General features: G+C 54.1%; 13 protein-coding genes across 13 annotated transcripts; 7 read left to right on the top strand and 6 right to left on the bottom strand.

The window, feature by feature from the left end:
* Positions 1 to 765: 765 nt before the first annotated feature.
* On the top strand, positions 766 to 3,279 carry BU26DRAFT_504897 (Pkinase-domain-containing protein; the record flags this gene model as incomplete). The annotated part of the gene is made up of 3 exons (XM_033826809.1): positions 766 to 1,014; positions 1,063 to 2,545; positions 2,597 to 3,279. 3 exons carry the CDS (start codon positions 766 to 768, stop codon positions 3,277 to 3,279), a joined length of 2,415 nt encoding a protein of 804 aa, XP_033683746.1.
* A 1,131-nt stretch (positions 3,280 to 4,410) lies between these two features.
* On the bottom strand, positions 4,411 to 5,205 carry BU26DRAFT_518960 (uncharacterized protein). Its single transcript, XM_033828933.1, has one exon. It carries the CDS (start codon positions 4,754 to 4,756, stop codon positions 4,439 to 4,441), a length of 318 nt encoding a protein of 105 aa, XP_033683747.1. The 5' UTR covers positions 4,757 to 5,205; the 3' UTR covers positions 4,411 to 4,438.
* BU26DRAFT_518961 (uncharacterized protein) lies at positions 4,673 to 6,332 on the top strand. Its single transcript, XM_033828934.1, has 3 exons — positions 4,673 to 5,036; positions 5,186 to 5,971; positions 6,046 to 6,332. Exons 1-3 carry the CDS (start codon positions 4,880 to 4,882, stop codon positions 6,186 to 6,188), a joined length of 1,086 nt encoding a protein of 361 aa, XP_033683748.1. The 5' UTR covers positions 4,673 to 4,879; the 3' UTR covers positions 6,189 to 6,332.
* On the bottom strand, positions 6,250 to 7,202 carry BU26DRAFT_518963 (uncharacterized protein). The gene is made up of 3 exons (XM_033828935.1): positions 7,030 to 7,202; positions 6,896 to 6,973; positions 6,250 to 6,807 (listed from the first exon to the last, which is right to left on the bottom strand). Exons 1-3 carry the CDS (start codon positions 7,120 to 7,122, stop codon positions 6,730 to 6,732), a joined length of 249 nt encoding a protein of 82 aa, XP_033683749.1. The 5' UTR covers positions 7,123 to 7,202; the 3' UTR covers positions 6,250 to 6,729.
* A 137-nt stretch (positions 7,203 to 7,339) lies between these two features.
* Positions 7,340 to 8,289, top strand: BU26DRAFT_550682 (uncharacterized protein). Its single transcript, XM_033832065.1, has 2 exons — positions 7,340 to 7,896; positions 7,950 to 8,289. The coding sequence occupies exons 1-2, from the start codon at positions 7,620 to 7,622 to the stop codon at positions 8,117 to 8,119; spliced, it is 447 nt and encodes a 148-aa protein (XP_033683750.1). The 5' UTR covers positions 7,340 to 7,619; the 3' UTR covers positions 8,120 to 8,289.
* Positions 8,290 to 8,743: 454 nt separating this feature from the next.
* BU26DRAFT_518965 (DUF814-domain-containing protein) lies at positions 8,744 to 10,123 on the top strand. The gene is made up of 5 exons (XM_033828936.1): positions 8,744 to 8,864; positions 8,924 to 9,091; positions 9,161 to 9,264; positions 9,317 to 9,466; positions 9,695 to 10,123. Exons 1-5 carry the CDS (start codon positions 8,792 to 8,794, stop codon positions 9,839 to 9,841), a joined length of 642 nt encoding a protein of 213 aa, XP_033683751.1. The 5' UTR covers positions 8,744 to 8,791; the 3' UTR covers positions 9,842 to 10,123.
* BU26DRAFT_564448 (DUF1763-domain-containing protein) lies at positions 10,025 to 10,478 on the bottom strand (the record flags this gene model as incomplete). Its single annotated transcript, XM_033833281.1, has 2 exons — positions 10,025 to 10,145; positions 10,192 to 10,478. The coding sequence occupies 2 exons, from the start codon at positions 10,476 to 10,478 to the stop codon at positions 10,025 to 10,027; spliced, it is 408 nt and encodes a 135-aa protein (XP_033683752.1).
* Positions 10,479 to 10,821: 343 nt separating this feature from the next.
* Positions 10,822 to 12,177, top strand: BU26DRAFT_426019 (uncharacterized protein; the record flags this gene model as incomplete). Its single annotated transcript, XM_033823654.1, has 4 exons — positions 10,822 to 10,968; positions 11,024 to 11,143; positions 11,195 to 11,530; positions 11,578 to 12,177. 4 exons carry the CDS (start codon positions 10,822 to 10,824, stop codon positions 12,175 to 12,177), a joined length of 1,203 nt encoding a protein of 400 aa, XP_033683753.1.
* A 93-nt stretch (positions 12,178 to 12,270) lies between these two features.
* On the top strand, positions 12,271 to 13,251 carry BU26DRAFT_564450 (uncharacterized protein; the record flags this gene model as incomplete). The annotated part of the gene is made up of 2 exons (XM_033833282.1): positions 12,271 to 12,306; positions 12,391 to 13,251. 2 exons carry the CDS (start codon positions 12,271 to 12,273, stop codon positions 13,249 to 13,251), a joined length of 897 nt encoding a protein of 298 aa, XP_033683754.1.
* A 1,408-nt stretch (positions 13,252 to 14,659) lies between these two features.
* BU26DRAFT_305189 (uncharacterized protein) lies at positions 14,660 to 15,281 on the bottom strand. Its single transcript, XM_033821841.1, has one exon. It carries the CDS (start codon positions 15,090 to 15,092, stop codon positions 14,772 to 14,774), a length of 321 nt encoding a protein of 106 aa, XP_033683755.1. The 5' UTR covers positions 15,093 to 15,281; the 3' UTR covers positions 14,660 to 14,771.
* Positions 15,282 to 15,840: 559 nt separating this feature from the next.
* Positions 15,841 to 19,473, bottom strand: BU26DRAFT_305187 (uncharacterized protein). Its single transcript, XM_033821840.1, has 4 exons — positions 19,383 to 19,473; positions 18,754 to 19,309; positions 16,104 to 18,582; positions 15,841 to 16,050 (listed from the first exon to the last, which is right to left on the bottom strand). Exons 1-4 carry the CDS (start codon positions 19,391 to 19,393, stop codon positions 15,947 to 15,949), a joined length of 3,150 nt encoding a protein of 1,049 aa, XP_033683756.1. The 5' UTR covers positions 19,394 to 19,473; the 3' UTR covers positions 15,841 to 15,946.
* A 2,177-nt stretch (positions 19,474 to 21,650) lies between these two features.
* BU26DRAFT_427458 (SGNH hydrolase) lies at positions 21,651 to 22,673 on the top strand (the record flags this gene model as incomplete). Its single annotated transcript, XM_033823731.1, has 3 exons — positions 21,651 to 21,790; positions 21,934 to 22,534; positions 22,590 to 22,673. 3 exons carry the CDS (start codon positions 21,651 to 21,653, stop codon positions 22,671 to 22,673), a joined length of 825 nt encoding a protein of 274 aa, XP_033683757.1.
* Positions 22,429 to 24,131, bottom strand: BU26DRAFT_518970 (type 2A phosphatase-associated protein 42). Its single transcript, XM_033828937.1, has 4 exons — positions 23,879 to 24,131; positions 23,479 to 23,767; positions 22,591 to 23,421; positions 22,429 to 22,535 (listed from the first exon to the last, which is right to left on the bottom strand). The coding sequence occupies exons 1-3, from the start codon at positions 24,094 to 24,096 to the stop codon at positions 22,834 to 22,836; spliced, it is 1,095 nt and encodes a 364-aa protein (XP_033683758.1). The 5' UTR covers positions 24,097 to 24,131; the 3' UTR covers positions 22,429 to 22,535; positions 22,591 to 22,833.
* Between the last annotated feature and the right edge of the window lie 1,555 nt (positions 24,132 to 25,686).

Below are 25,686 nucleotides of genomic sequence, written 5' to 3' on the forward strand. Positions count from 1 at the left end.
GCGGCGGTCTTGCCGATTTAGTGCCGATGCATGTGCTTGGGGTGCTTGGGTTTTCGCGGCGGGAATAGCAGATGTGCGCGGCGTCGGCGAATAAGCGCCACACAGCGAACTGTTGAGGCTAAGAGAAGGGGAGCTGGTGGTTCCAAGGGTTGGGGGATGGCTAGCAGCGGATGCGACTGTTCCAAGGTTGGCAGGGTCTGAATGGCAGGCGCCAGGGACGTTCCTGCCAAATCCGATGTTGTGGACGCTGCTCGGCGACATGGATTGGCTTAGTGCGGTAATCCGAGATGGTTATCTGAGCCCCTCCATGATTCTTCGCTCTTGCACGACAGATCCTACTCGGCTTCAGCTATCTTGAAGCCCTTCGACCGTTGTTCCCGCGCCGGACTCACGCTCGCGTCGCTCGTGCCAGATTTGTGGCGCTTCCGAGGGCTCCCGCGCCGTAAGGCTTCGACATCATCATCATCATCGCGGGGCGCGTGCTCATGACGCCTTCGGACACTCCCTAGCCGCAACCACCATATTCTTCTCGCATCCCATTCTTTCCACGCTCACTGCAGCGCGTGTTACCCACACTCTCCTATCCGAAGACTCCGTCGGTGCCAATCGCTCTCTGAAGTGCATTGCGCGGCGCTCAATCGGAGTAGAGCTTCACACTATTCCGTCGGCCGCTCCACGTTGTGTGAGACACATCCAGCGCAGGCAATCTCTTATCGCGCACTAAGCTTACTAACTCAAGCAGGTATCCTCATCGTGTAACGAACCATGCCCACGAATTCCCAAGAACCGCCGCAGACGGTGCGCTTCAGCGATGTCAACCAAGAGATCGAACCCGACAGCGCGCTGCAGCATGTGGCGACCCTCAGCGGTACAGGCGAACAGGCAAAGGAGGCCCTCAGCCCCGAGGCAGAACAGGAGATCAGGAACCTGTCAATGACGCTACAGAAGTCTCGGTGTCAGGCCCGGCGCATGGAGAACTTCTCATATGAGCCCGTCTCCCTTCCCGCCTCAAGAGTAGGTAAAGGCTCTGGACTACAGTCGTATTTCAACTGACAATTCCAGGCTCCATCGCCCTCTCCAGCGTCGCGTACGCCCTCGGCTCATTCCGCCCACCGCGGCTCAACTGGTCCTCGTCCATCCCCTCCCGTCTCCGCAATGCATTCACCGCCGCTGACTCCAGCAGGCACATCTTCGCAAGATGAAAAGCCTGTCATTGCTGGAGAGCAGAGGAAAGATCCGGCCATGATGACCCCGCAAATCTCCCCTCCCCACGAACCGCCGCCTACGTCGATGGATGCAGTGCATAGCAGCAACGAGAGGAGACCTCAGTCGCTTGCGGTACCTCACTCACCCAGGTCGTCTCCGCAGTCTCCGCGACCAGCATCCATATCTGACATGCCAGGCGTCGTTGGACCGCACCTGAAGCATCCTACCAGCTTCCAGGTTGGCCCGACAGGTGACTCAGTGCCTCCGTCCCGCGACGTAAGCCCATCCGGATCAGCCGGAGGTCGGACCCCGGGACAGCATTCGCCAGGAACATCGACACCGGTGTACAGCAGACCATTTACTCCAGCAGGTGACAGAGATGACCCATACTCTCGTGCCAAACGCCCGCCGCAGCCTAGGAATTTAGACGCTCTTGACGCTCGGTTTGTCTTTGGTGGCGCTCAGGGCCGGAGACCCAACCACTCGCCCACGGCATCCTCCACCACGTTGCCTCGCTCGAGGGGAACTGCTTTAGAAAACGAGCACAAAAGGTCGAGTTTGTTCGGCGGTAATTCGAAACCTCACGATCGCCATGGCTCGGCCGACGACAGCGACCACCGGTCTGCCATCGGCAAACAACACCATCACGGCTCCATGTCCGAATTGAAACGATTCTTCAAGCTCGGGGGGCATAAACATAAAGATAAGGATAAGCATAAGCGCGGTCAGTCGCCAGCACCATCTATGAGAGAGAGAGGGACCAAGCCAAAGAAGACCGGGACCATGACTCCACCGATCTCCCATGGCTCGGTTGCTGTCCCTTTTGCAGACGATCACGGGCTTCAGAGCAAGTACGGAAAATTCGGTAAAGTGCTTGGCTCTGGCGCCGGAGGCTCGGTGCGTCTGATGAAGAGAAGCAGCGATGGAGTCACGTTCGCTGTGAAGCAGTTCAGGCCGAGACACTCATATGAATCAGAAAAGGAGTACAACAAGAAGGTCACGGCAGAATTCTGCATAGGATCCACCTTGCATCACGGCAATATTATCGAGACCATGGATCTCGTAAGCGAGAAAGGGAACTACTACGTCGTGATGGAATACGCGCCCTACGATCTCTTCGCGATTGTGATGACTGGGAAAATGAGTCGCGAGGAGATCAGCTGCTGTACGCTCCAGATTCTGAGCGGAGTGACTTATCTGCACGGCATGGGTTTAGCGCACCGAGACCTGAAGTTGGATAATGTGGTGGTTAACGAGCACGGTATCATGAAGATTATCGATTTTGGGAGTGCTGCTGTGTTCCGGTATCCTTTTGAGAACGACATTGTGCTCGCGAGCGGTAAGTCTTATTACCTCAGATTGCTCTGTTATTGTCGCTAATGCTTTCTAGGCATTGTTGGCTCAGATCCCTATTTGGCGCCAGAAGTCTACGACATGTCGAAGTACGACCCGCAACCCACGGATATCTGGTCTCTGGCTATTATTTTCTGTTGTATGACGTTGCGCCGCTTCCCATGGAAAGCCCCGCGTGTCTCCGACAACTCCTACAAGCTGTTCGTCTCCCCGCCGAATGATGGACCGAGATCTATCACGCATCCCTCGAAGTCGGCTACAGACCTTAGTTCGGAGGCGGGAGACGACGATCGTCGTAAATACGGGCCGCAGTCCGAACCTGCTTCTCGTCAACCATCGGATCAATCAGCTGCCACACATCGCCACCATCATCGCAAAGATGCTGCTCACTCGGAACCCGTGACCAACGAGGGTCGCCCAACCTCCTCTCCGGCTAATGGCCAGAACAAGGAACAGCAGCCGCCTCAGGTGATCAAGGGTCCATGGCGGCTTTTGCGGCTCCTGCCTCGGGAGAGTAGACACATCATCGGCAGGATGCTCGAAGTGGACCCGAAGAAGCGCGCTACCCTAGATGAAATCCTCGAAGACAAATGGGTGAAGAACAGCCAAGTGTGCTCGCAGGAAGAAGGCGGGAGGGTGCTGCGGGCGGAAAACCACGAGCATACGCTTGAGCCTGGCTCTGGATCCGCGTCAGCGCCGAACACGCAGCAGAAGAAGTAATCCCCGAAGCTCACTCCTTCTACTGCTTCCGTTGTCGTGGTTTTCTGTTAACAAACTCCCAGGGCGGCTTCGCTCCAATGGCGAGACGACGCCCCTTCCGCTCCGGTGTCCACCACGAGGAAAATCCTCAGAAGCATGAAGCCTGCGTATTTCAGACACTGAACTCCTAACATTTGTGGTAATATTAACGACGGCGTTGTCGATAAAAGAGCGGGCGTTTTGGGTTTCGGGCTATTGCATCATCATGGTTGTCTGTTTGAAGCGGGGGCGGCTGACTTGCTTTGCGGAATAGATTGGCGGTTCTGTCTTCCCTTTTGAACATATTGCAGACGGCGAATACTCGATTCGTGTAGTGTACTTTGGGTGAGGCTTCTAGCGGAGGGCGGCATCACAATGTATGGATGGAAGCGACTGAAGATATTAGGGCGCGTCGGATGTAGATAAGGACATGCTTTGGCATGCGGTGAAGAGCTAGTACTAGCCATAAGAAAGAAATACATATGCGTTTGCTTGCATGTATAACCTAGGCTTATACGCATATATGATATTCTAACCCTCCTTATGCCCTCCTTATGCCCTCCCGAGGTCGGGCGGGATGGGCCGCACGTGAGCGTACTCGGTCCCGGCCAAGGGTTGGTCTCAGCGCGGGACTTTTTCGTGCGCATCAGGCATCGGGTCTCTTGTGGTCGAAGGCTTGTTTTGCCGGTGGAGACAGCTTGCGTAAGGGTGTGCTATGTAATTGGCTCGATCGTGCTCACTCTTTGTCCGCTTGCTTGCCGGCTGGACTTAAACGGAGCGGCGTGCATCATGTTCATATCACACAATCTCGCAGAGCTGGTCTCCGAGAGGGTTTCGAACGCCTCCAGGCATGAGCTTGGCATGCGAAAAGTTCAATGGAGGGAGAGGTGTGCAAAGTCCAGCATCAATGCGGGACCGCCGCACGGGTGGGGAGAGGCGTTGCTGATGGGGGATGGCGTCAGTTCGAAAAAGTGCAGGGGTGCAGGGTTATTAGCTGAGACGACGAGGAGGTGTTTTGTGTGGGTTCGTTTCAGTGTCAGATTTATGAACCGCCTCGCGTAGCGTTACCCATTTGCTGCTCGTCTTGTGGGCTTGTCTGTCCATCCGCTAGCAGCCACATCCAACCACCATCGCTAGCCCCTCAGTCCAACGCAAAATCTGGCCTCTCCTCTCCTTCAGATAGAGAGGAAGCGGCGTTTGTTGGCTGGCCTAAAGGAAGACCTGCATGACCTGGGCCTGGCGTAGCGGATTCGAGAGATGCGAGTGCTCCGACGCTTATCGCACGTACAGCTTGGGCCAATGGGAGCGAACCGAACAGCAGGCCTGGGGGGGTCACGACGATCGTTCTGGCTCTCTCCGACTCGGCTTGTGCGTTTGGTCTTTCTTTGCTTGGCGCCACTGATATAGGCACGTTGTTGCCCTCAGGCAGTTCTGTTGCATGCAAATGCTCCATTACCATTTTTCTTCACCTTTCCCCTTCAGACGAACACGGATTCCTGCCAGCCTTTTTTCGTAATTCCTTTTTTTAGGGCATTTGGTCGGCGCTTGTTTATGTAATTGTTTTGGTTATTTTGACTTCATGATGCCTGCCCGCCAACTTCCTCCCAGTCACTTGAAGGTCCCTCCTACGCCGACATCGTATCCACAGAGGTTTCTGGGTCAAGAGACGGTCGTGGTGAATCACTACGCAAATACCGACAAGCTCATTCCTGCGATTCCAGGGTTTCGAACGAGTGCGGGTATGTTTTTTGCCAAATATTCTTTGTTTGTTGGTGGTGGTTGAGTGCTTCTTGCGGCTGAGAGCCTAGACCATGCAGGCCACAAAATTTTTCTTCACATTTGAAGATGGGTTTGAGATAGGGAAGAGGTTACTGATGAGGGATCGCAGCTTTTCTTACCTCGCTGAGTGCGAATCTGCGAATCGATCCTGATCTTCCGTCTCCGCTCGGCACACCGAATAGCTTCAGACCGCACAACGCTCACCTCCCACTTCCGCCTCCATCGCCGCTGTCGTTCCACACGATATCGCACTACAACAACCCGTACCCGTCGCCCGCAGCAACAGAAATCATGTCTTCGCGCGAGGCGCCTGTGCCTGCGGTTCCTTCTAACGAGCTCCCGTCCCTCACGACATACACCGCAGAGTCCGAAGATGACCGCATCGATGGCTTGAAGCTTGTCGCCGATTCAGTCGCTCAGCAACGCCAGGTCGCGAGCAAGATGCTCATCTTCCACCCTGTCAATCTAGCGGCGTACTTCTTGGTCATTGCGATTCTGGCCCAGCGCATGTGGCATACGACAGACGACCTATACCTCCTCGGCACTACAATCGGCGGTATCACAATGGCGTGTCTGACCGCCGTGCGTTTCGCAACCGGCGGGTACCTCACGCTCGCGGAGGAGATCAATTGGGACTGGCTGGGCGACGACAGACTGATCGTCGTGAAATGGGGCGAGGAAGTCATCGGAGCTTTGGTGCTGGGCTGGGCAGATGCAGAGGCTGCGAAGAAGCTGCGCGGTGGGAGGAGGCGCAGGGGGAAAGCGGTTGTACGGGCTTGGACAGTCAAGCTGAAGTACAGGGGAAAGGGGGTGGGTGAAGGATTGTTGGAGGAGGCGGTAAAGGTGGCCGGGGAGAGGGGCGCGGATGGGATTGTGTTTGAGAGGGACCATGCTAGTAAGTTCACATCTCATACGCTCTATCTCATACGCTCTGAGGAAGTTTGGGATAGGATGCTAATGCTGCTTTAGATTCGAAGAGGATTCTCCCCGGTCTCTATAACGGGTTCCTGAATAAGAAGGAAGCGCGGGCGGAGAAAAGGCTTGAGAAGGTCGCGGATGAGAAGGGAAATTTCAGACAGCGGCGTTCGTCTCCTACTTGGGGCAGCAGATAGACTCTGCGTCTATCTGCGTCTTCACCCATCACGACAGCTTAGCACGGCGAGCATTGTTTCAGGGCGGTTTTCCATTCCAAGAGATACCCTCACTTCGCATAGAACCCTCGTTCAGCGTCCATATCAATCCATCACTATTTACACCTCCCTTTTGGCCCCATCAGTCGTCGTCAGCTGTGTAAATGAAGTCGGTCCCAACGACCAGGCAGGCCCTAAGCTAGCTGGTTCTGCCACCCAGGTTCCCTCGCACACCTTATCGCGTCATGGATGTCGTTCGGGTCTGTCGGGTTGCCTACTGATAACGATGCATTCACACCCTTGGCAGGGATGTCCGGTGCGTTGCCCCGCATGCTTGGATATTGCTCACATGCGACTTTTCCGTAGCTCGCTGATAAGACGGGTGCCAAGGAGCCAACAATAGTATCGTTCTCGCAGTGCGGTGAAACAATGCGTTTTTGGCTTGTGAATATAGTGTAGAGTCGTGTTGACAGGGTCGAGGGTGGTAATGCGACATCAATGTAACCAGTGTGTCGTTTCGAGGTCAGCGCGCGCCTACTTCCTCCGCTCCGCCATCGACAGAATCCGTCGCGTATTCCTCTCGAAGCTGCCTTATGACGTTCTGTCCCCATTATTAGCAAACTGGTGTTTACACGTAGTGTTTTGTGATGCGCCGCGCGCGAGGGGGATCGGTGCGGCGCGGTACATACCGCGAGTGCCTCAGGATTCGCGCCGTTCTCGATTAAGGACACGCAGTAGGAGAGCTGTTGGCGATCGAGGTGCGTATTCTGCAAAGTGTTGGTATTAGATTAAAACGAGAGAGGAGGCACGGGAGGAGGCGTACGAGAAGTGTTGCGATTTCGTGCAGGATGTCGATGACTTCGCGGGCGGCTTTGCGCTTCACGTCTTGCGAGGGGGCGGGGGCTTCGGAGGGCATGTTGACTGTGGCACGGTTGAATTGAAGCTGTGTCGATTGGGCGTATATCGGTTGGGAGACTGTTCGAGCGGTGGGTGTTTACTGAACTTTCGAGTCGCGCTTTCAAGCCCGCACCCCGCATATGGGAATCCTGCACGTGACAACAAGCCTTACTAAGCTCCTATATGTAGTCCGTGGAGCACCTTGCCGCAAAGAGCTAGAGACCTCCAGGCTACCTTGTACACACTCGCATTGGTCCTTAACTCGTTAGCACTGCCTATTGGGCTGTCCTCTGCTCATCATGCTCGATCGGGGAATGAGCTCATCGACAGTCCGATCCCTTTGACGACACCTTTTTCATCATGACGCAACCACCGAGGCTCTGCGGTTAAGCAGACTACATAATGGCCCTTGAGGCCGTTCCGAGCTGGCATCAACCGCTGCACTCTCCCCCATAAGCCTAAACGCTCTCAATTACCATACAAACCTGAAGCTTTTCGCACATCAACATATCCACAATGGCGCCAGACCCTCACCAAGGCGGCCGTCTCGAAGACATGGCTGAGAAGGGTACTTCAATCCCAGGAGATGCCGGCGTCCAGCGCACCATCCCCTCAGTCGCTCGACCTGATCAAGCGAACCCTCCGCCGCAGGATTTCTCCCACCCAAACCCAGCCCATGCTGCGGACAACGCGTTCGATATCCCTAGAGGACCAGCAGATAGGGGAACTACGGGCGAAATCATGACAGGCACAGGCGACCAGATGCCTTCCAATATCGAAAAGAAGAGCTTCGGTAAGTCGATATCCATTATGTTGAGCGGGAGAATAAGCGCTAACAGTGAGAAGACGATGCCCCAATGGATCCACGAGCGAAGGGTTCGGATCAATACTATAAGCACGCGAAGCAGAGGAATGACTTCGCGAGGGCGACCGAAGCCGACCATGGTGTGCGGCCTGCACCGGGTGAGGAGGATATGAGCCAGGAGGATCTCTTGAACAAGAGGGGAGCTCAGTAGAGGCATGCCCCATGAAGCTGCTCCGGGAACCTCAAAAAATGTATGAGTAATGATACGAATGCCGGCATTGAAGTTGTCGCTATGTGGAACTAGTTACCCAACAAGACTGCCAAAGACGTCTGCTGTCTTGGTTAGTGGAGCGCAAGAAAAATTAGCTCAATATCATGCCTTGCCCCGCATAAAAGCAGTTGTGTTGCATCCAAGACCAGAGGGCGTGATACACTAACATGCCTTAGTTATGTTCATCTATTGAAGGTCTTTAGAAGCGGCTTTGCAGAGACAGATTTAAATCGCCTTTATCCACCGAAGGCCTCCAAAATAGAATGCCCGGATTCGTTACTTGCGAATACGCCCAATTGGGCGGTGAGCTCATCTTGAACTATGTATATCTGTTCGGCATAAGGTATAGCAGGGTACCGCATCATCACTGCATTACGCGAATGTTCGGAGAATGCCGCATAATTTTGCTTAGCTCTCTGATCAATAGACTACATCTAGAGAATATTGTCCTCGGGAAGATATTGGACGCCACACTGTGGCGCAAAAGTGGCTTGCCCCGCCATATAACCCCACCACGTGCCCCCCAAATTCACCACTTAGAAACTAAGGTCTACACTTCTGGGCCTCAGGAACTGCGATTGCGGATCCTACCTCACTTCAGAGCTTGTCACTATGGTCTACTACTTCTCTTCGAATACCGTCTCTCCAGCGGCGTTCATATACGTAGGCAAGGACAAGGTAGAAAGTACGCATCAAGTGACCTCCTCGACGTCGATTACGTGCGGTTACTAACGCTGATTGCAGACGAAGAGCTGATAAAGTATGGCTGGGAAGAAGATGTGTGGTTCCACGTCGACAATCTCTCTTCGGCGCATATTTACGTGCGGTTACCGGAGGGTCAGGATTGGGAGACAATCGACAAGGACTTGCTGGTGGATTGCGCGCAGTTAACCAAGGCGAACAGCATTGAAGGTGTGCTATGTAACCCGAGGCCTGAGTATGAACGGTCAGACTTTGGTTCACGTACTGATACTGCTGCAGGCAACAAGAAAGACAACATCACAATCGTATATACGCCGTGGTCGAACTTGAAGAAGGATGGGAGTATGGCTGTGGGGCAGGTCAGCTTCAAGGATCAGAGGAAGGTTGGTCTACCCTGTCAAGCTGCTTGCCATTACGTGGCTGAAGCTATGCTAGGTCAAGCGGATACACGTCGAGAAGAGGGAGAACCCCATCGTTAATCGCCTCAACAAGACTAAGGTTGAGAAGTACCCGGATCTGAGGATGGAGAAGGAGAATAGGCAGAAAGAGCTCAGAAAGAGGGATAGGGACGCACAGCAGGCAAGGGTGAGTGGATTTACATTTGTTGCTTCAGGTCTTCCGTCCATCTGCATTTTCATTTTCGTGTTCTTGTATCCAGATGCTTATATTGCATTTCCTCCCACTCGTCTTTCCCACCAAGCCAAATACATTCCTCACATTCTCATGTACTGTCTCTCTCATTGCCCACCTTCGACTTAGCCTCAACCCCTCTCGTTGTCCATGCCGCTCGGCTCTTACTAACCCCGACTGCAGAAGAAGGAAGAGGCACGAGTGGCCAAGGAGAGGAAGGAGAAGGCGTGGCAGCGAGATCATGCCTACGACGACATCATGTCCGAGGAGAACATTGCCGAGTCAAGCAACCAGAACCGGGACGAGGATTTCCTAGACGACTTCTTCTGAGCGCATGCTGAGCCTCGGCTAGCTCCTTTCCAGACCTAGGAGACTTGACAGACGTTCTCCCACTTCCTAATGGCACGAGACATATTCCATAAACATGCCTTTCTATGCTCATTGTAGGCTATTGTGGTATGTATAGGGCGGGCAGGTGTTCCGTAGATCCAAGCGCTAGGCGACGAGGCAGTCTCAATTCGGGTCTCGAACGGTCATTGCTGGCATGCACATGCCCATGCTTTCATTAAGCATCCGTATGTTATGATTGAGGGAATCAAAGGTGGTGGTTTTGATCTGGACTTCGTCCTGAGTCCTGGTTACCATTAGCGTAGTAGGGCACAATACCTGATTGTTCTCACAGGATCCTTGACCGTGGTCTGGCTTTGCCTCCTCTTTCCTGATTCCACCAGACAAATAGAAGATTCTTGACAATCTTATGCTCTAAGCCGTTCTGTATCGTTGCGTACTGTAGGAACTCAAGCGTGTTGTTGATTTTTTGGGTATCGAAATCGGACGCGGAGGCTTTGCGAAAGGCTAGACGGAGACGGTCTCGCAAAGTGTAGCGGGCTGGCTTGGAGTATTGAACGGCTCTCAGTCCCTGACGATATAGATGCCTGTAGGCGTGAATAATATCCTGTTTGGACATGGTAGGGAAACATTCGATGGTAGCGGAATGCGAGTAAACCGTGATTGGGCAGAACAGAAGCACGGAGAAATATGGTCCCGCGCCGACGGCGCTTGGAACCGTTACCGCTCTTCAGCCTGCAACCTCGCCTCTTCTTCCGCTCATACACCACCACAACCCGCTCGCCCACCTCAGTGAGTCGGGGCCTGTAGGCGCCGCATAGGCATATTGCACACTATCAGAGACTACCTATAGATGTGCGACAAGCAGTACTAACCGCTCACCAGTACAGCCTGCAGCTCCCATAGACTCGGCTCTCAGTCACCTGTTGCGTGATCTATGGCATTCATCACACGCCAACACCATGACCAGAGTCTCACACGCAAACTCCCATCGTGGAGTCCATCAGCCTGCGACGCTTGATCGCCCGCGGCCTGTTCACAAGCAGAAGAAGCCGTACAAGATCATCCTCGAGGCTGTCACCCAAGAGAAGCGGAAACTCCAGTCAATCGTCCGTCGCCACATTACTTTCTAACCATGGCTCTCGCTAACTAACACCCTCGCAGTTGACATACGAGGATAACGCCCCCACTGGCTTTGGCTTCGTCCGTCTCGGATATCCGGATTTCACCGAGTGGTGCAAGGAACAGTGCCGGCAGCGGAATCTCGATGTGCACATTGTCTCAGTAAGCAGTGTACTCTCTATGCGTTCTGACCATATTCCAACATACGCTTAGGCCAAACCAAAAAACAAAGCGCATCATGATCCAGAGAAGATCTCTCACCACGTCCACCGAATCGGACATCACTTTCCCAACGAGATCATCGAGTTGGGTTGCACCAAGTTCGGATACGATTATGACCGGCATACCGGTTCCCTAAAGAAGAATAATCGTGGCGGCGAGGACTTCATCGCTCGGCATATAGCTGAGTATACACAGCGGAAGCGTCTCCATGGCCGCCCTGTCGCTGAAACGGAGACGAAGGATCACATTCGGGGTGCCGTGCGGGAGCTATTTCCCAAAATCCCTGATGCAGATCTGGCAGCGATCGTTAATCACGCCTTTGAAGAGGTACATATTGCTATTGTAGTAGAAGATAAAGCGTTAACATGCGACAGGGAACGAATCGAGTGGGTAACGCAAAAGAGCTCCCCTTAGCCCGCCGAGTTCAGCTTGCTGTCGTCGCCCATATCCGTCATACATACACAGAGTACGATAATATACTAAGGACCGGATCGTGGGCCGAAGCGCGGTCGAGGGTGGAGCACGTCTCACTCGCCAAGCTGAAAGAGTGGAGAGATGAGGCGGGTGACGAGAGCCACGAGCTGGAGGAGACCTTCCGTGAAGTTATCGTCCTTGACGACGAGGACGAAGAGTCCGCTGATGGAGATACCCCTTCGGACGGTGACGGGCGCGAGTCGAGCATGGAGATCGTCTCTCATCGAGCTACGGCGCGGGAGCTTCAACCGGAATACGTTGATATGCCTCGAGGAGACTTCCATTACGCGAGCCGACCATCGCGGAGGACCATTATCGTTCCCGCAGTGCCTGCTCCTTATCGCTATCCGGTTAACGCAGCTCCACCAATTGCTTACCCTGTTGCACAAACCCTTCGAGCTCCCAGCCGAGCACCCCAACCTGTCGCCGCGGTTGAGCTAGCTCTAAAGTTCCGGCCCGAGGCATTTCGACTTGTTCACAGCAGACCTATGGACCCGTAAGTGTTCGATCTTAAAAGATATTGGAATATGACTCATTGCCGCAGGCGAATGAGAAGTACAGTATTTGAGCCCGTCGCGAGGGAAGCGTACCCCATGCAAGGGCGCGGCTCTGACGGGCGGATGTACAACGTGAGTACACGGAGCATCGTCCTTTCGAAGGCCGATTCTGGAGTATCTCCCTTCCCTTTCACCATCAGCAACTAATATTCTCAGCTTGAACCCATTGAGGAGCCCCAAGGACACGCGAGGCCGTCGCGAGACTACGGCCCTCGCAGCGGAGATTTTGATCCTGTCGCGCCTCATGTGCGGGAAGGATATATGCAGCCCCCGCGGCGAGTGAACTCACTTGAAGGCAACCGTACCAGTAGGCCAACGCTAGCACCCTCCAGGCGTACATCCGAGCAAGATATTGTCCTCCCGTCCGTCGAGCGTGAGGCGGACGGTGTGTCGTCTCCACGTCGCGCTCCAGACGCCCCGCCTCAATTCCGGCATGATCGCAACTCCGGTTCTATCAGCTATGCTGAGGTTCAATCGCCCAAGAGAAAAGATTTTCCTGTGTCAATGTACCATGCAGAGGAGGGTAATCATCCGCAAGCCGCCAAACGGCTGAAGCCCATCTATGATGCGAGCGATGCATACATGCGGTTGGCGCCTTCCCAACCAGATATTCCCCGACAGATTCGCGACCGCGAGCCCATGGATTCGTACGGTCGACACAGAGTGCAACCTTATGTTGAGACAATTAATCTAACTTCTAGCCCAACTCGACCGCTTTACGGCGGAGGCAGAGAGGTCTTTGCACCTGCCCCTCCACGCATGATGGCTGGACCAAGCAACCCATCATACGTTCTTGCACCTCCTCGCGGTGACGCGAGAACTGTGTATTACCACGTTCCCGTAAGAGAGTCGTCTCGAGCTTACATACCTGAGCTTGACAGGGGGTATGAGAGACGAGCTCTCCCGCCCCGTGATTACGCTGTCCCCGTGAGGGAGGAGCGACGCCCTGTTGAACTCGAAGAGGATGGCCGGTACCTGAGGAGCGGTTTCAACTATGGGGGATATGAACTGCATTGAATTGCAGCATGAGCATGACCGGAGGAGCACTCGGCGTTTTCCACGGACGATACCCCATTTCCTAAGTTCTGCCAGCATTTCTGGGATCTTTTTTCTTTCAGCATTTCATGGCGCATGGTTTGCTGCATACCGTCACACATACCGTCACAGCGTCATGTTGCATTTCAAGGCCTGTCAAAGGCCTCTGCATGGTTCGGAATTTACTGTCGGGTCATGAAAGAGAAAGCTTGCGTGGTCATGGATGTCTCACCGGACGGTGAAGACATCATCAAGGGGAAGAGCGGAGAATGGATTTCAGCAAGGACAAGGTGGAGCATGTTGAGAAACACCCAAATGGTGAACATGATGGTCTCCCCATCGCATTCGCCCTTTGGGAAGCAGATCGAGGGTACCTAGCATGTATCAAAAAATCAATCAAAATAACAAGGTCGAACCAAAGAGGCCGTTCTCACACATCGCTCCTCTCTTTTAACGTTGCCATCCCGGTGAGATCAACCCGCATAACAGCAATGGCGCCGTATCGTTATCATGAAGCGGTGTGCGCAGACATGCAGCTACTTTTATCTCCGCAAAGCAGGTTCTTAGTCTCTTGTTGCGCTTGCATGTCTGTTATATTTTCTTTTCCCACAAAACCCCCGCCCCCCGGGTTCCGAAAACCTGCCGTGTTTTCGCCTCGCGCTTCCTCCCCACTCCCCTCCCCACGCTTTCAAATCGATGAAAACAGGGTCCACGTCCGCATCGCGCACCATGAACCTACCGGCCCAGTGCGTGGGTGTTGCGATCGGCATTGCTCGCCCGAATTGCTGGATGCTGGATTTATGCAATGCTAGGCAAAACGAGTAGAATTTGCGATGATCTATCGAGACGGTATCTATCTTAGTTGGAATGGCGAAAGCATCGGAGGAGGGATTGGAGGAAACGAGTTGGCCGGGATGGGCGATCAGGTGTAGAATAGCAGCGACGAGTTGCTGATGATAAAGTTTTGTGTTTGAGATGGACGGGAGAGGAGACCGTGTTGGCGTCAGCAAGCGGGAGAAGGGTCTTGGGTTGGTGTTGTGGGCTTGTTTGTGGGCTTGAGCGGTTGGAAATGCTCCTCCCGCTCTTGCGGTACGAAATGGACGGGAACTACTCGCGTCTTGAGGCGTTGTTCGTTCGGAGTGAGGGGAGAGGGGTTGAGGGGATGTTGTTGGTTTGCTATAGGTGGCAGCGCAGCACGTTCTCCCCTCTCCCGCCTTGCGACGGGATGGGCAGTAGTGAGAGGGACGGGTCGTCGAAGGCACATTGTGCCATTCATCATCAGCCCGATCCGCACGTTGTACTGTAGTACTAACTGTACGTAGCCCAACGCATAACCTTTGGGTTCTGTTCTGTCCAACGTTCGCTATGCTCTGTGGTCGGGCCTGCGTCGCGGTATCGTCGAACCGCAACTTCGTAGTGAACCGTCACCAACAGGCTCCCTCGTCCCTCATCGCGGCCATCGGCGAAACCTCCCCCAAGAGACATCTTTTCTCCCCGCAACGTCAACGCAAAAGTCTATGACCTCGAAGGCGGCCTGGCAAACCTTGGAACCCTGCATAACACGTGCGGAAACCTCCGCCCAGAAACACACACAGTAGAGTCAAATGCAAGGCACCCAAAACAGAAGCATGGCAAACAGCTCGACCTCGGTTGACCTCAGCAAAAGCAAAAAAAACCCGCCCTGCATCTAACCGTCTCGTGTCGTCGCCACTAGCGAACACGAACCCGAAGTGGGTATTCTCGTCTTCCCCAGGCGAAGTTTCGAACCTTAGCAGCATGTGATATGTACCAGTATAGCAAACGGTACCCTTGAAACAGATCATAGTCGGGTACGTGATATAGCTATAGCATGAAACATAAGATCTGGCGAATAGAGTTCGGCAGCGGGCGGCTGCTAGGATCGCATCGCGATGGCGGGGGTGTTGCCTGTGCGGTAAAAGCACTGTGGGGGCCGTATTTTTGGCTTGGGACGAGGAAAACCTCAAACGTACTATTTGCTCACACTGCAGCGTGACAACGTTGAGCACACTGCGTCGAGGGTTGGCACGCTAGGTATTCAGGCGCGGCGAGTAGCAATATGATACATTCGAAACGAATAGTTAGTGCATCTAGGACTGAAACATGCACAGCGATGCAAAGCCGGTAGAATAGAAACCAGGGTGGTATCGCGCGAGAACAAATGAGAAAGTTTGAATAGATGATTCAAACAGCCATCCCAGTCGTGAAAATTCGTGCCCAGGGGTCCTGTGAACCCAACGTCCGACGCCGTGAAAGTCGTAACCCCCCAAAATGACGAAGGAAATAGGAGTCGACTGCTGCGTGATCTAATCGCTGAATTTGCCGCATTGAAAGATCCCGCCGGTGACGAGCGTATGTATGTCCGAAAAGATTTACAGGTGAAAGTGTAACCCGCTGACGGAAGGGTGAGGTACAGGTTTGGTGGGGAGCGTATGCAGGTCGCCTCATTAGCCTTTCACTCAATAGGGTGGTATGCCGAATGCAAGGTACTTTTTTCACTTCATGTTGTGTGGCGCGTACGACTCCGAAGGACTTTGTGGTGGTCGATCTAGTGAGACTGCAGTCCACTTGGTGCGCGGATTGGTGTATCGAATAAAGGTGGAGAAGCGAATGCCGAGTCAAGAAGTGCTGACGGTGTGGATGCTGCGCCGTTTACTCCTTACATGATGCCCTTCAGGCCCCGAAAGCCTCCCGTCTTGCTTTGTCCTGGTTTCTTTGGCTCCTTGGGGTCTTTGACCTTCTTGCCGATGTTCTGAGCACCGCCTGCCTTCTGCGTTAGCTTATGCATGTCTCTGACAATAGACTGTGATACTTACCCCGACCAAAGACACGGACCTCGGACTTCGGCACCACCTTGTCTTTCTTCTCTCCCTTGCTGCTGCTGGTATCGACGGAGAAAGTACTCTTGTTACTTGAGTGGACAGTTTCGGGTGCCTTCTGGGACTGGGCCTGGAAGTGGGCGTTGAGGGAGGCGTCGTAAGCTGCGGAGAGGTCCTGGCCGAATCCCACATTTGGTGGCTCCCGGCGGGTCTGGGTGGGCAGTGACTCAAGTCGCACCGGTCGCGGCGGGGACACTGGGGTCGACGGGCTGCTCGTAGATATCGGTGACTGGTATTCAGGGTAGAAATCGTAAGCTTCTGGGGGAGCGTGCTCAGCCGATAGAGGCGGGAGGTATTTGGAGTCATAAGCCGTGCTGTAGCGCACACTGAAATTGCGACTCATGGCATCCTTCTCCTCCGGATAATCTCTTTTCTCAAGGCTGCGGAGGCGGCCGAGAAGCGCTTGATGCTCGCCCTCAAGGTCGTGATACTTGATTTCGAGCTCGGTTTTGTGATCCTGCATGTGGTGATACATCTTCTTCATCTTCTCTAACTTGGCGTTGTTGGCGGCCATTGCTGAATCAAGCATCTGCTGTACGGATGAAGGGAGCTGCCCTGGTCTGCCAGAAGTCCTCTCCACTGCTTGCAATCGTGACTCAAGCTCCATGATTCGCCGCTCGTAGGCTTTGATAGAGCGTTCGCGCTCCAACTCGCGGCTGTTCAAGCGCATGTTCGCAATCTCTAAGTCGTTTCGTAGCTCGTTGCGTTGCTGGATGAGCGAGTTGAGCTCCTTGCTCTGGTCTTCGTACGAGATGATCTTGTCTTGAGCAGCCTCCAGTTCGCGTCGCATGTTACTATAGTCTTCAAGCTCGAATTCCAGTGCTTGTGTCCTTTGCTGGGCCCGTAGCTGCTCGGCTTCTGCCTTCTCCACGATCTTCTTCAGGTGCTCGCAGTCCGTCTGAGTCTTCTTGAGTTCGAAGCGCAGGTTTTCCTCTTCGCTCTGCCAGACCCTCTGATCGTCTCTGTAGGAGCGGACCTTCCCGCTGAGCTCGCCTTCCCACTTCTTCGATTGACTTCTGCTGGTCAGAGTCTCTTTCTTCAGCTGAGCGTATTGCTCATTCATTTTGGCGAGCTTCGCTTTCAGGCTCTTGTTCGTATTGATCAGGTTCTGAGTGTCTGCTTCAGCCGTTGCCTCCTTGATATGCTTTCGCTGGAGCTGCCCGATGTGAGCCAGGTGCTGGGATTTCAGGTAACGTTCGAAGTTCAAGTCGTTTCGCAAAAGCATGATTTCCCGCTGCAAGGAAGCCATGCTCTGATTCTGGAACTCCGAATGAGTAGGCGAGCCTGACGCGCCCACAGCTTGCGCGAAGTCCTCAAGGCTCGACGAATGTGCCGCTACACGATGTGGGGCCGCTAAAGGAGCGCCGAGGAAGTTCTGCTTCCTGGGGCTCTCCTTTGCTGGAGGGAGTGTTGGCGAGTCCATCACGTCCCTGCATTTCAGTAGCGGAGAAGCGGATCGGGCAGATTTGACCGATTTCGACTTTGGGGGGATCTCGAAACTCTCGGGCATATCCGGCTGATCGTTCGTTGATTGGGCGAACATCGTTGATTGTGTGTTTCTCCAGCTAATTGCCGATTCATTGGCGGTAGTCCCATCATCGAGAGCGAATTCAGCAGGGGCATCAGGAATTGGCGGCACGGGGAGGTCAGGCAGTTTCGTAGCTGGCGGTGGTCCAGGATCGTCCAGTGTGGTAGAGACAGCCACGCACAGGTCCATGCAATCCATGACCACGTCCGCAGGGTCGCTCTTCAGCCATCGATTCTCCGTGATTTCATCCTCAATAGTGGTGGTAAACATGTTGGGGTGCAACAGGTGAACGCGTCGATAGGGTTCTGTCCGGCTATGGATGAGATCCTGGTCCAGATCAAAGTCGTCAGCGCCAGGAAAGTTCAGAGACTTGAGGAACTTCCTGGGTTTCCGTATAAAGCTCATGAAGTTGAGCGGGAAAAGGCCGTACAGGAAGGTGAAGTAATGAAGAAGCGTAGGGGGAGAGGTATCAGGATAGTCCATCGACTGTTGCAATTGGTCCCAAGCCGGTTCCGAGTCGCCTTCTTCCGAGCTTTCCTCTGCATCCTTTTCTTGAGCCTCGTCCGAGCCCGTCGAATCCTCCGGACCACCGAACTTGTCCCAGCAAAGTATCCTGCTATAGATTAGGAAGAGCTTCGGGAGGTGATGATCAGATGTCAAGGCCGCAGTGATGTGCGGGAGGAACATGATAAGGGCCACCAAGGCTAGCCCAATGGCGGTAGAGGAGGTATCGATCAACAAGCATTTCTCCAGGTGCTGGATGAGGGGTGTCTCGAGCACCAGATGGAGATGAGGCGTTTGCAGTCGCACGAACGCATTCAACAGATACAGAGCTTGTATGCGGTGCTGCTTCTGCACGAATAGGTCGTCCACAGCAAGGAGAAGATCCTGAAGGCGAGTCAGATACGGATATAAGATGGAAAGACTGTCCTCGTAATATAGCATAATAGCGTAGGTGAGTGGATAGGTTCAAGAATAGCTTGCCTAAGCAAAGCGCACCAAGAAGATCTCGCTAGGAAGCAACGCTTAAAGGTTAAGACATGCGATTGAGAGACATACCTTCGGTTTCCTGCGCCCAAAAGCTACCAGTATTGACTCGAGTTCATGCGAAACGTAGTCGTCCTCTGGAGACACGACGTCCTCTGCCGACGAAGGCACCTTGGTCCGCGCAAGGTAGAGCTCGAGTATTTTCCTGGTGAAGAGGCCTGAGAGGCGTGCGTGTTCGCCATCCGTATCCTCCTCTGCATCGTAGACCAATATGCTCTGCAGGAATGCCTCCGCATCCTCCACCTCGTGCCTCTTGTGTCCAACTGTGTCGATCGTGGGCTTTATCACCAGGTTCCACCACTCGCTCAACCTTGACTCGCCCTTGAGTGCCGGCCGCGCCAGGCGCAGTGCACCGAGGAAAGGACCCTGCTTCTCCGGGCTGCCGGCGACATGGCGCATGTACAGCGAGAGCAGGTCCTCGTGGAAGCGTTGCGAATCGTGGTCCTCGATATCGTCATAGCGCTCTAGGAATCCCTCCACGGTCGCGCGGAGCTCGTCGGGAAGAGGATAGGGCACAGTGGGCGCAGAGAAGGTCGAGGTGAGAGCCTTGATGGTCTCCCGCATTGACCTGCATTATGTCAGGATCCTCCGCAGGGCTTCAGAGGTGGGGAAGGCGCGACTATGCCAGGGAAGGCGCTTACCCAGAAGCCATATTGAGTTGCGACTCTGCGTCAGAAGCTCAAAAGCTGCTCTATTCGGTCATTGGTCGCCTTTTGAGTCCGGGTCAGGAATGTCGTGTGAGCAGCAAGACGGCGAGGGAAAGAGTTGGCCAAAAGGAAATGTGAGCATGCTACGCGAGAGATAGTGAAGTGCTAAGAGGAGTGACAGCGGCAAGTGGAGGGACAGGCCGCGAGCGGGAATTCAATAACCTTATGGCGGCGGCCAGGGTCCGGAGTGACGGCATCAGGGCTGTTTAGCGGACTTGGGGCGGAGGGCGGCATCCCAGCAGTGCCAGCAGAAAAGTAATAAGACTGTGAGACGCGTAGAACGAATGGTGGACGGTCCCTTGCGATGCGGCATGGATCACGCTTGGCATCGAACGGCCGGCGCACGGACAGAATTATCCCGCGGCCTCCCGGCGCCGGCGCCCTTGCTCTGATGATAGAGTTTGGTAACATTGAGCAGGCCTATCAGTGCATCTGCGCCGGCTGTGGCCCGCTGCGTCCCCTACATCCCAACTTCACGCGCCTGGCTCCCAACCCAACGACAGTCTTTGCCTGGCCCGCTCCGAGCACTTCATCAACGAGATTGTGTCACTTTACCCAGTGGCTATTTATTCGACCGCGCGTGCTGGGCGCGTCAGCAATGCAGCTGCGATGCTAAGCCCAAGTGGAGCAATCCCCCATCAGCCCATCAGAGTGTGGCGTCGATGCTTGTCCACAGCGCCTACCGAGGACTCTATCAGGGCCCCACGGAGCTGGTGCAGCGACCGCCCAACCTCATGCACGCCCGCCAGGAACAGGCGAGCCGTTCGCCTTCTGCGGTGGGAGGTTGCAGCCGTGTGGCGGCCTTCGACCGATTCAGTCCCAAGATTCCCGCTCTCTCTTCAATTGCTTCGAGGCGCGAATTACGTATGCCAGCCACGCCGTTATCTCTCCCGTCTCGGTCCGTCTGCTCTCCTAGCGTCCTCTTCTCATATTGTATCTCCTACATTCCTGCAGTGCTACCCTAGTCTCTGAACTCTAGGCCACTGCCACGGCCCATATACCACATCAGGCTCATTGGTGGCATGACTATCGAATTGCAGTCAGCGACATTCGGACAAGCGCAAGGAAAGGGGGCAGACGTTGCATCGGACCGCATGCTCGATCTCGTTGAATACGGCGGCGCCCTGTCAGAACTTTCCTCAGCCGTTCGACAATTACCGACACAGCGGTATCCTGGGAGTGCGTGCATGCAGGCCCAGGGTTCTCGAATAATCTGGTTGGGACACAGGCCCGGTTGTGAATCCCCCAGAGGCAAAGATTCAAAGGCTCCGCCTCGCCTCGATGAATACACTTTCAATGCAGCCCGGCGAAGCGGAACGAAGCGGTAGCTCCTCAAGAATGCAGGAACGCGACTTGGGTTAGCGATTAGTTCACGCCGGTAGATGTGCTGATCGCTCCGCTCTCATTGTGTTGGACATTGTCCGGTAGTACAGTACAGTTGATTTCCGGTGTACGCGGCGCACAACAACGCTGTCTCTCGATCCCTTTTGTTACAGCTGCAAATCGACGGAAAAGGTCAACTGAATGTTTCATGAGAACTCCGTTGAGAGAGGAAACGAAACATGATCACGGCGAGGCTTAAGAAGTCCGGATTTGGCCAGGAGTTACCACCGTCTTGGAGCTTTGCATCTCGCACAAACTTCAACGCAAATACATCATGTCAACAGCTTGATACATTCCCTGCCAGCCGTTATCTTTCGCCGGCCATCTTAATATATCCATCTTAATATATCTAAGATTCAATTCAGGCGGCCTAATCACCGCAAGGCTCGTTCTCGCTACGGGTAGCATTGAGCTAGTTTGCTCCTCGCTTAGAGCTCTTCATCGAAACAACTAGCTGCGCTATTGGCACAGTACAATGCTACGAAGAAGGCACAATGAACGTGATATGAATATTCGAAGGTCGCATTAATGTTTGGAGGCAAAGAGTAGCACGTGACGCTACTTGGGTAGTTCCTGCCGTTCTTAGGTTACTATATTTAATTCGGTTAGGCCGCAGCCTTCCTTCCAACGTCTGCCTCTTCATAGGCACATGCTCCTACTCGTAAATCTCGCCATTCTCGATCGACACAATGCGAAGCGCTATGCATGTCTAAGATTTAAGTAAACCTCCAGGCACCATCCCAGTCAGCCCCACCTCAGCGCCTACAACCTTGGAGCGCTGGGCAGGCGGGTCACCACCGTCAGGAGAGCATGGGAAGCATGAGCTCAAAGAAACTCCCCCAATTCGTCCTCTTCGGCGACTCCCTCACCGAATGGAGCTTCGAAGAGGAAACACAAGGCTTCGGCTGGTACCTGAAAAGCTGGTACGAGGGCAAAGTCGAGATCATCAACGAGGGTGAGTGAGCCCAGTGTAACCCACCGTCACACCCAACCAATTCTTGCATACTAACATGCCGCATCAGGCTACGCAGGGTGAGTCGTGACCCGGACACGAAGTCCGATACCTACACTTGCAGAACGCACCCCCCGGCTAACAACTCAGCTACACATCCCAGAACATCAAACGCGAATTCCAGGCAATGATTGAGAAAACGACCGATCCGGATACCCCGTCTGTGCTCCTCGTCACCATCTTCCTCGGCGCGAATGATGCCTGCCTCATCGGGGACGGGGAATATGTCGCACTGCCCAAATTCGAAGCGAACATTCGCGAATTCGTGGAGACGATTCTGATCCAGGACAATTTGCCTGATACGAAGATTGTATTGATCACTCCGCCGCCTATCAACATCCCAGACCCGGTTCTGGAAGATGGGGAAGTTGACGACATGGATCTTGGACCTACGATGATGGCGGCTATGGAAGCAGCGAGAGGCGATCCGAAGGCGGAGAGGGGATATAGGACGTATTTGAGCAAGAAGAGGTATGCTGAGAAGATCATGCAGATTGCCAATGAGTATGAGGAGACTGGGAGAGTGGCGGGGTTGGATTATTGGAGGAAGTTGGTGGATGCGGGGTTGGAGGATCAAGGGAGAGGGGCGGAGGATAGGTATGATGAGGAGAGGTTACCTGGATGTGGGCTGAAGACGGCGAAGCAGTTTAGGAAGGGGTATTTCACGGATGGGCTGCATTTGGATGCACTGGTAAGTGCAAAGAAAAGAAAGTTATGCTGGAAGGACGAGGCTGACATAAAGACAGGCTTACCAAGTTCTCTCTAAAGCTCTGCTGGAATTGATGTTGACGAGATGGCCCGACCTAGCGCCCGACCGGCTCTCAGCATGACACGCATATCTGGGGGATCGCGTTTCGTTTCATTTTGGTGCGAAGGATCGACGCAGGGTCCTCCCAAGACAGAACCTGACATGAATCGGTCCGCAAGGCTGAACCAGAGGGGTATCTGATAAAATAGACTATCCTATTCTATTCCATACGATCGTCACAGCTATCCTCTATTCAGCGTATTCCCAGACCCCTTGGGATTGTCCTCCTTGTACTCATCCCACGCACGCGCCTTCAGCGTCTCCTCATCCGCCTTATCAAGATCGTCCTCATCGGGCTCCGGTCGGATTCCGGACTGCTCGCCGCCGCCCTCGATAATCCCGCCCCTCCGTTTCTCTTCCTCCAGATACTCGTCAATGGACATCGTGGGCAGATTATGGTCCGGTCTGAAGACGCCTTTTTGCAGGTGCTGGCGGGTGTCTAGAAGCGTGAATGGCCGGAGCGGTTTGCCGTCGCTGCTGAGAATGGGTCCAGAATATTTGAGGCCTGGGAGTTGGGTGTCGAGACGGTCCGAATAGGTGTCGCGGTTTTGGGGGTTGTTATTGTTTTGTTGCCGCGCATCTAGTGTGGGTGCGTTGGCGTTCGGACCCTGTGGTGGCGCGGATGGCGCAAGGGATATGATGTGCAGTTCCTGCGCCATAGACTCCAGTGATGCGAACGTCTGATGCACCATGAAAGCTAGATTCGTTAGATGAAGCTCCCGGACTGCTTGCTCGTCCTGTTCTGCGACCTTGGGATTTCGCTGGAGATACTGTGGCCCACATTAGCCCACCATGCGCACGCCCACAAACGAGATGAAGCGGCTCACCTCCAACTTCCTCTTCAAGTCCTTCTCCTCGCGAAACCGCCCTATCTTCGCCTCCCTCCGCGCGGCAGCATCCCGCGCGCCCGCCGTAGAAAACTGCTCCCTATCTTCTAGATACGCCTCCAATAACCTCGCATTCGCCTTGCCAAGCACATCGTACGAATCCAGCAACTTCAAAAACCGCTCATAGAGATCCCTAGCGCGCAGCAAATTCTTCTTCCGCTCTTGCACCCCACCGCTGCTCCGGAGCTTCTGCACGAGCTCTGCCAAGTGATAGCAGATGGACATGTACCTGCCGGGCGTCGTCAGTTCACCGAAACTCGGAACATTGTGGGGATGGGGGGAGGTGGCGCCGCCGGGAAGATAAGGAAGGTGGGATTGTGGGATTTTGAGTGTGGCTTACTGTAGATCATTCGACGAGACGTCTTCTAGAGTCTCGTTTGGCGAGAAGAGAGAGACTTTTTGCGAGAGCGTGAGACATTGCTCGTAGGTGGCGATGGCGGTGGAGAGGGCTTCTTGGAACGTGGGAGAGTTTGAGTCGGGCCCGGTGGAGAGGTCTTGCCGGAGGCGCTCGGCAGTCAAGAATAGCGCGCGGATACTCCTGGGTTCTTCCTCGGACATGTTTGATGTTGATATTGGGTGGTGTTTGTTGACAGGTGAGGTGGAGGGTGGAGGAGTTCTGATTGGGAACGAGGCACGTGAGTTGGCGTTGCTGAGTCAGCCGCGCTTGACTTTGAACGCGTCTCCCAGCCACACTCAAACACCGTGAAGGCATATCTTCTTTCAGGGAGCGTTGGTCGGCTTGGTGAACGATGAAATGTCGCGATCACAGGTGATTGAGCAAGTAAAGGTGCTCGGCTTGCCTTGACCAGTAGCGGGCGCCTGCCTCCGTTTGCTCCTGCGACACGGCGCAACGCCTCAGAGCAAGCAAACGCTCAAGTTTCTCGTCCTCCCAGCATTCTCGACTTGTCACCTTCTCCATACTTGGACTGACCACTCCCCGATCGTCGACAAGCACATTAACGCTCGACCACAGCTACGTGAATCAAGATGCCTTGGGCCAATACCTTCGAAGAGCAGGAGGATGACCTGGACGACTACTCGAGCTACGCCGACTCTGGCGAGTCTGATGCCGAACGGCAGGCTGAAGAGGCCCCGCAAACCGATCTCACGGACGATGAGAACTCCAATGACAACGCCGATGCCTCAGACGAGGACAGCGACATCGATGCGGACGTGGGACATGCACATGGTCCAAGAACCACTTCCGAGAAGCGCAGGGCTCAAAACGAACTTTTTCGGGCCTTTGTAGCAGGAGCAAATGAGCGAATTACCGAGGAGCTCAATGTGGCTATCCAAGGCGTTCACAATGATGTTCTCTCCATCCGGGATATTCTGGCCAAGCAGGAAAATAGTGCTAAAATCACCAATCCTCGAGACTATCAAACTGAGCTCTTCCAGCGGGCAAAGGAGGAAAACATCATCGCTGTTCTGGGTACCGGCTCCGGCAAGACCCACATTGCTACCCTTCTACTTCGCCATATCCTCGATTTGGAGCTTGAGGCTCGTGCCAAAGGAGCACGCCCAAGGATCGCATTCTTCCTTGTAAGTGCTCATTGGTATTCCGTATGCAAATCTGACCGTATCTAGGTGAACTCCGTCAATCTGGTCTTCCAGCAAGCGAATGTATTGCGATGCGGTCTCGATCAGCGCGTCGAAGGCATTTGCGGCGCCATGGGAGCAAGCCTTTGGCAGAAGCCCACCTGGGATAAGCACTTTGCTGACAACATGGTCATTGTCTGCACCGCTGCAGTCCTCGAGCAGTGCATGATGCATTCTTTCATTACTATGGCTCAGGTGAACCTTCTCATCTTTGATGAGGCTCACCACGCGAAGAACAACCATCCTTACGCTCAACTTATGAAAGAATTCTATCTCAACGAACCGGATGTCTCTAAACGCCCCCGCGTCTTTGGTATGACCGCCTCCCCAGTCGACGCCAATACATCCGTTCGGGACGCAGCGATGAAACTCGAAAAGATGCTTCATTGCAAGATCGCCACTACTTCCGATGTAACTCTCCTTGCGAACAGCATCAACAAACCATTCGAGCAAGTTGTCGAATACCCTCGGCTTCCCGTTGGCTTGGAGACACCGTTCTATCAGGAGATGAAGGCTCGTTACGGCGGTGTATCCGCCTTCCAGAAGTTC

This window comes from Trematosphaeria pertusa, assembly GCF_010094035.1.
Source record: "Trematosphaeria pertusa strain CBS 122368 unplaced genomic scaffold BU26scaffold_7, whole genome shotgun sequence".
NCBI lineage: Eukaryota > Fungi > Ascomycota > Dothideomycetes > Pleosporales > Trematosphaeriaceae > Trematosphaeria > Trematosphaeria pertusa.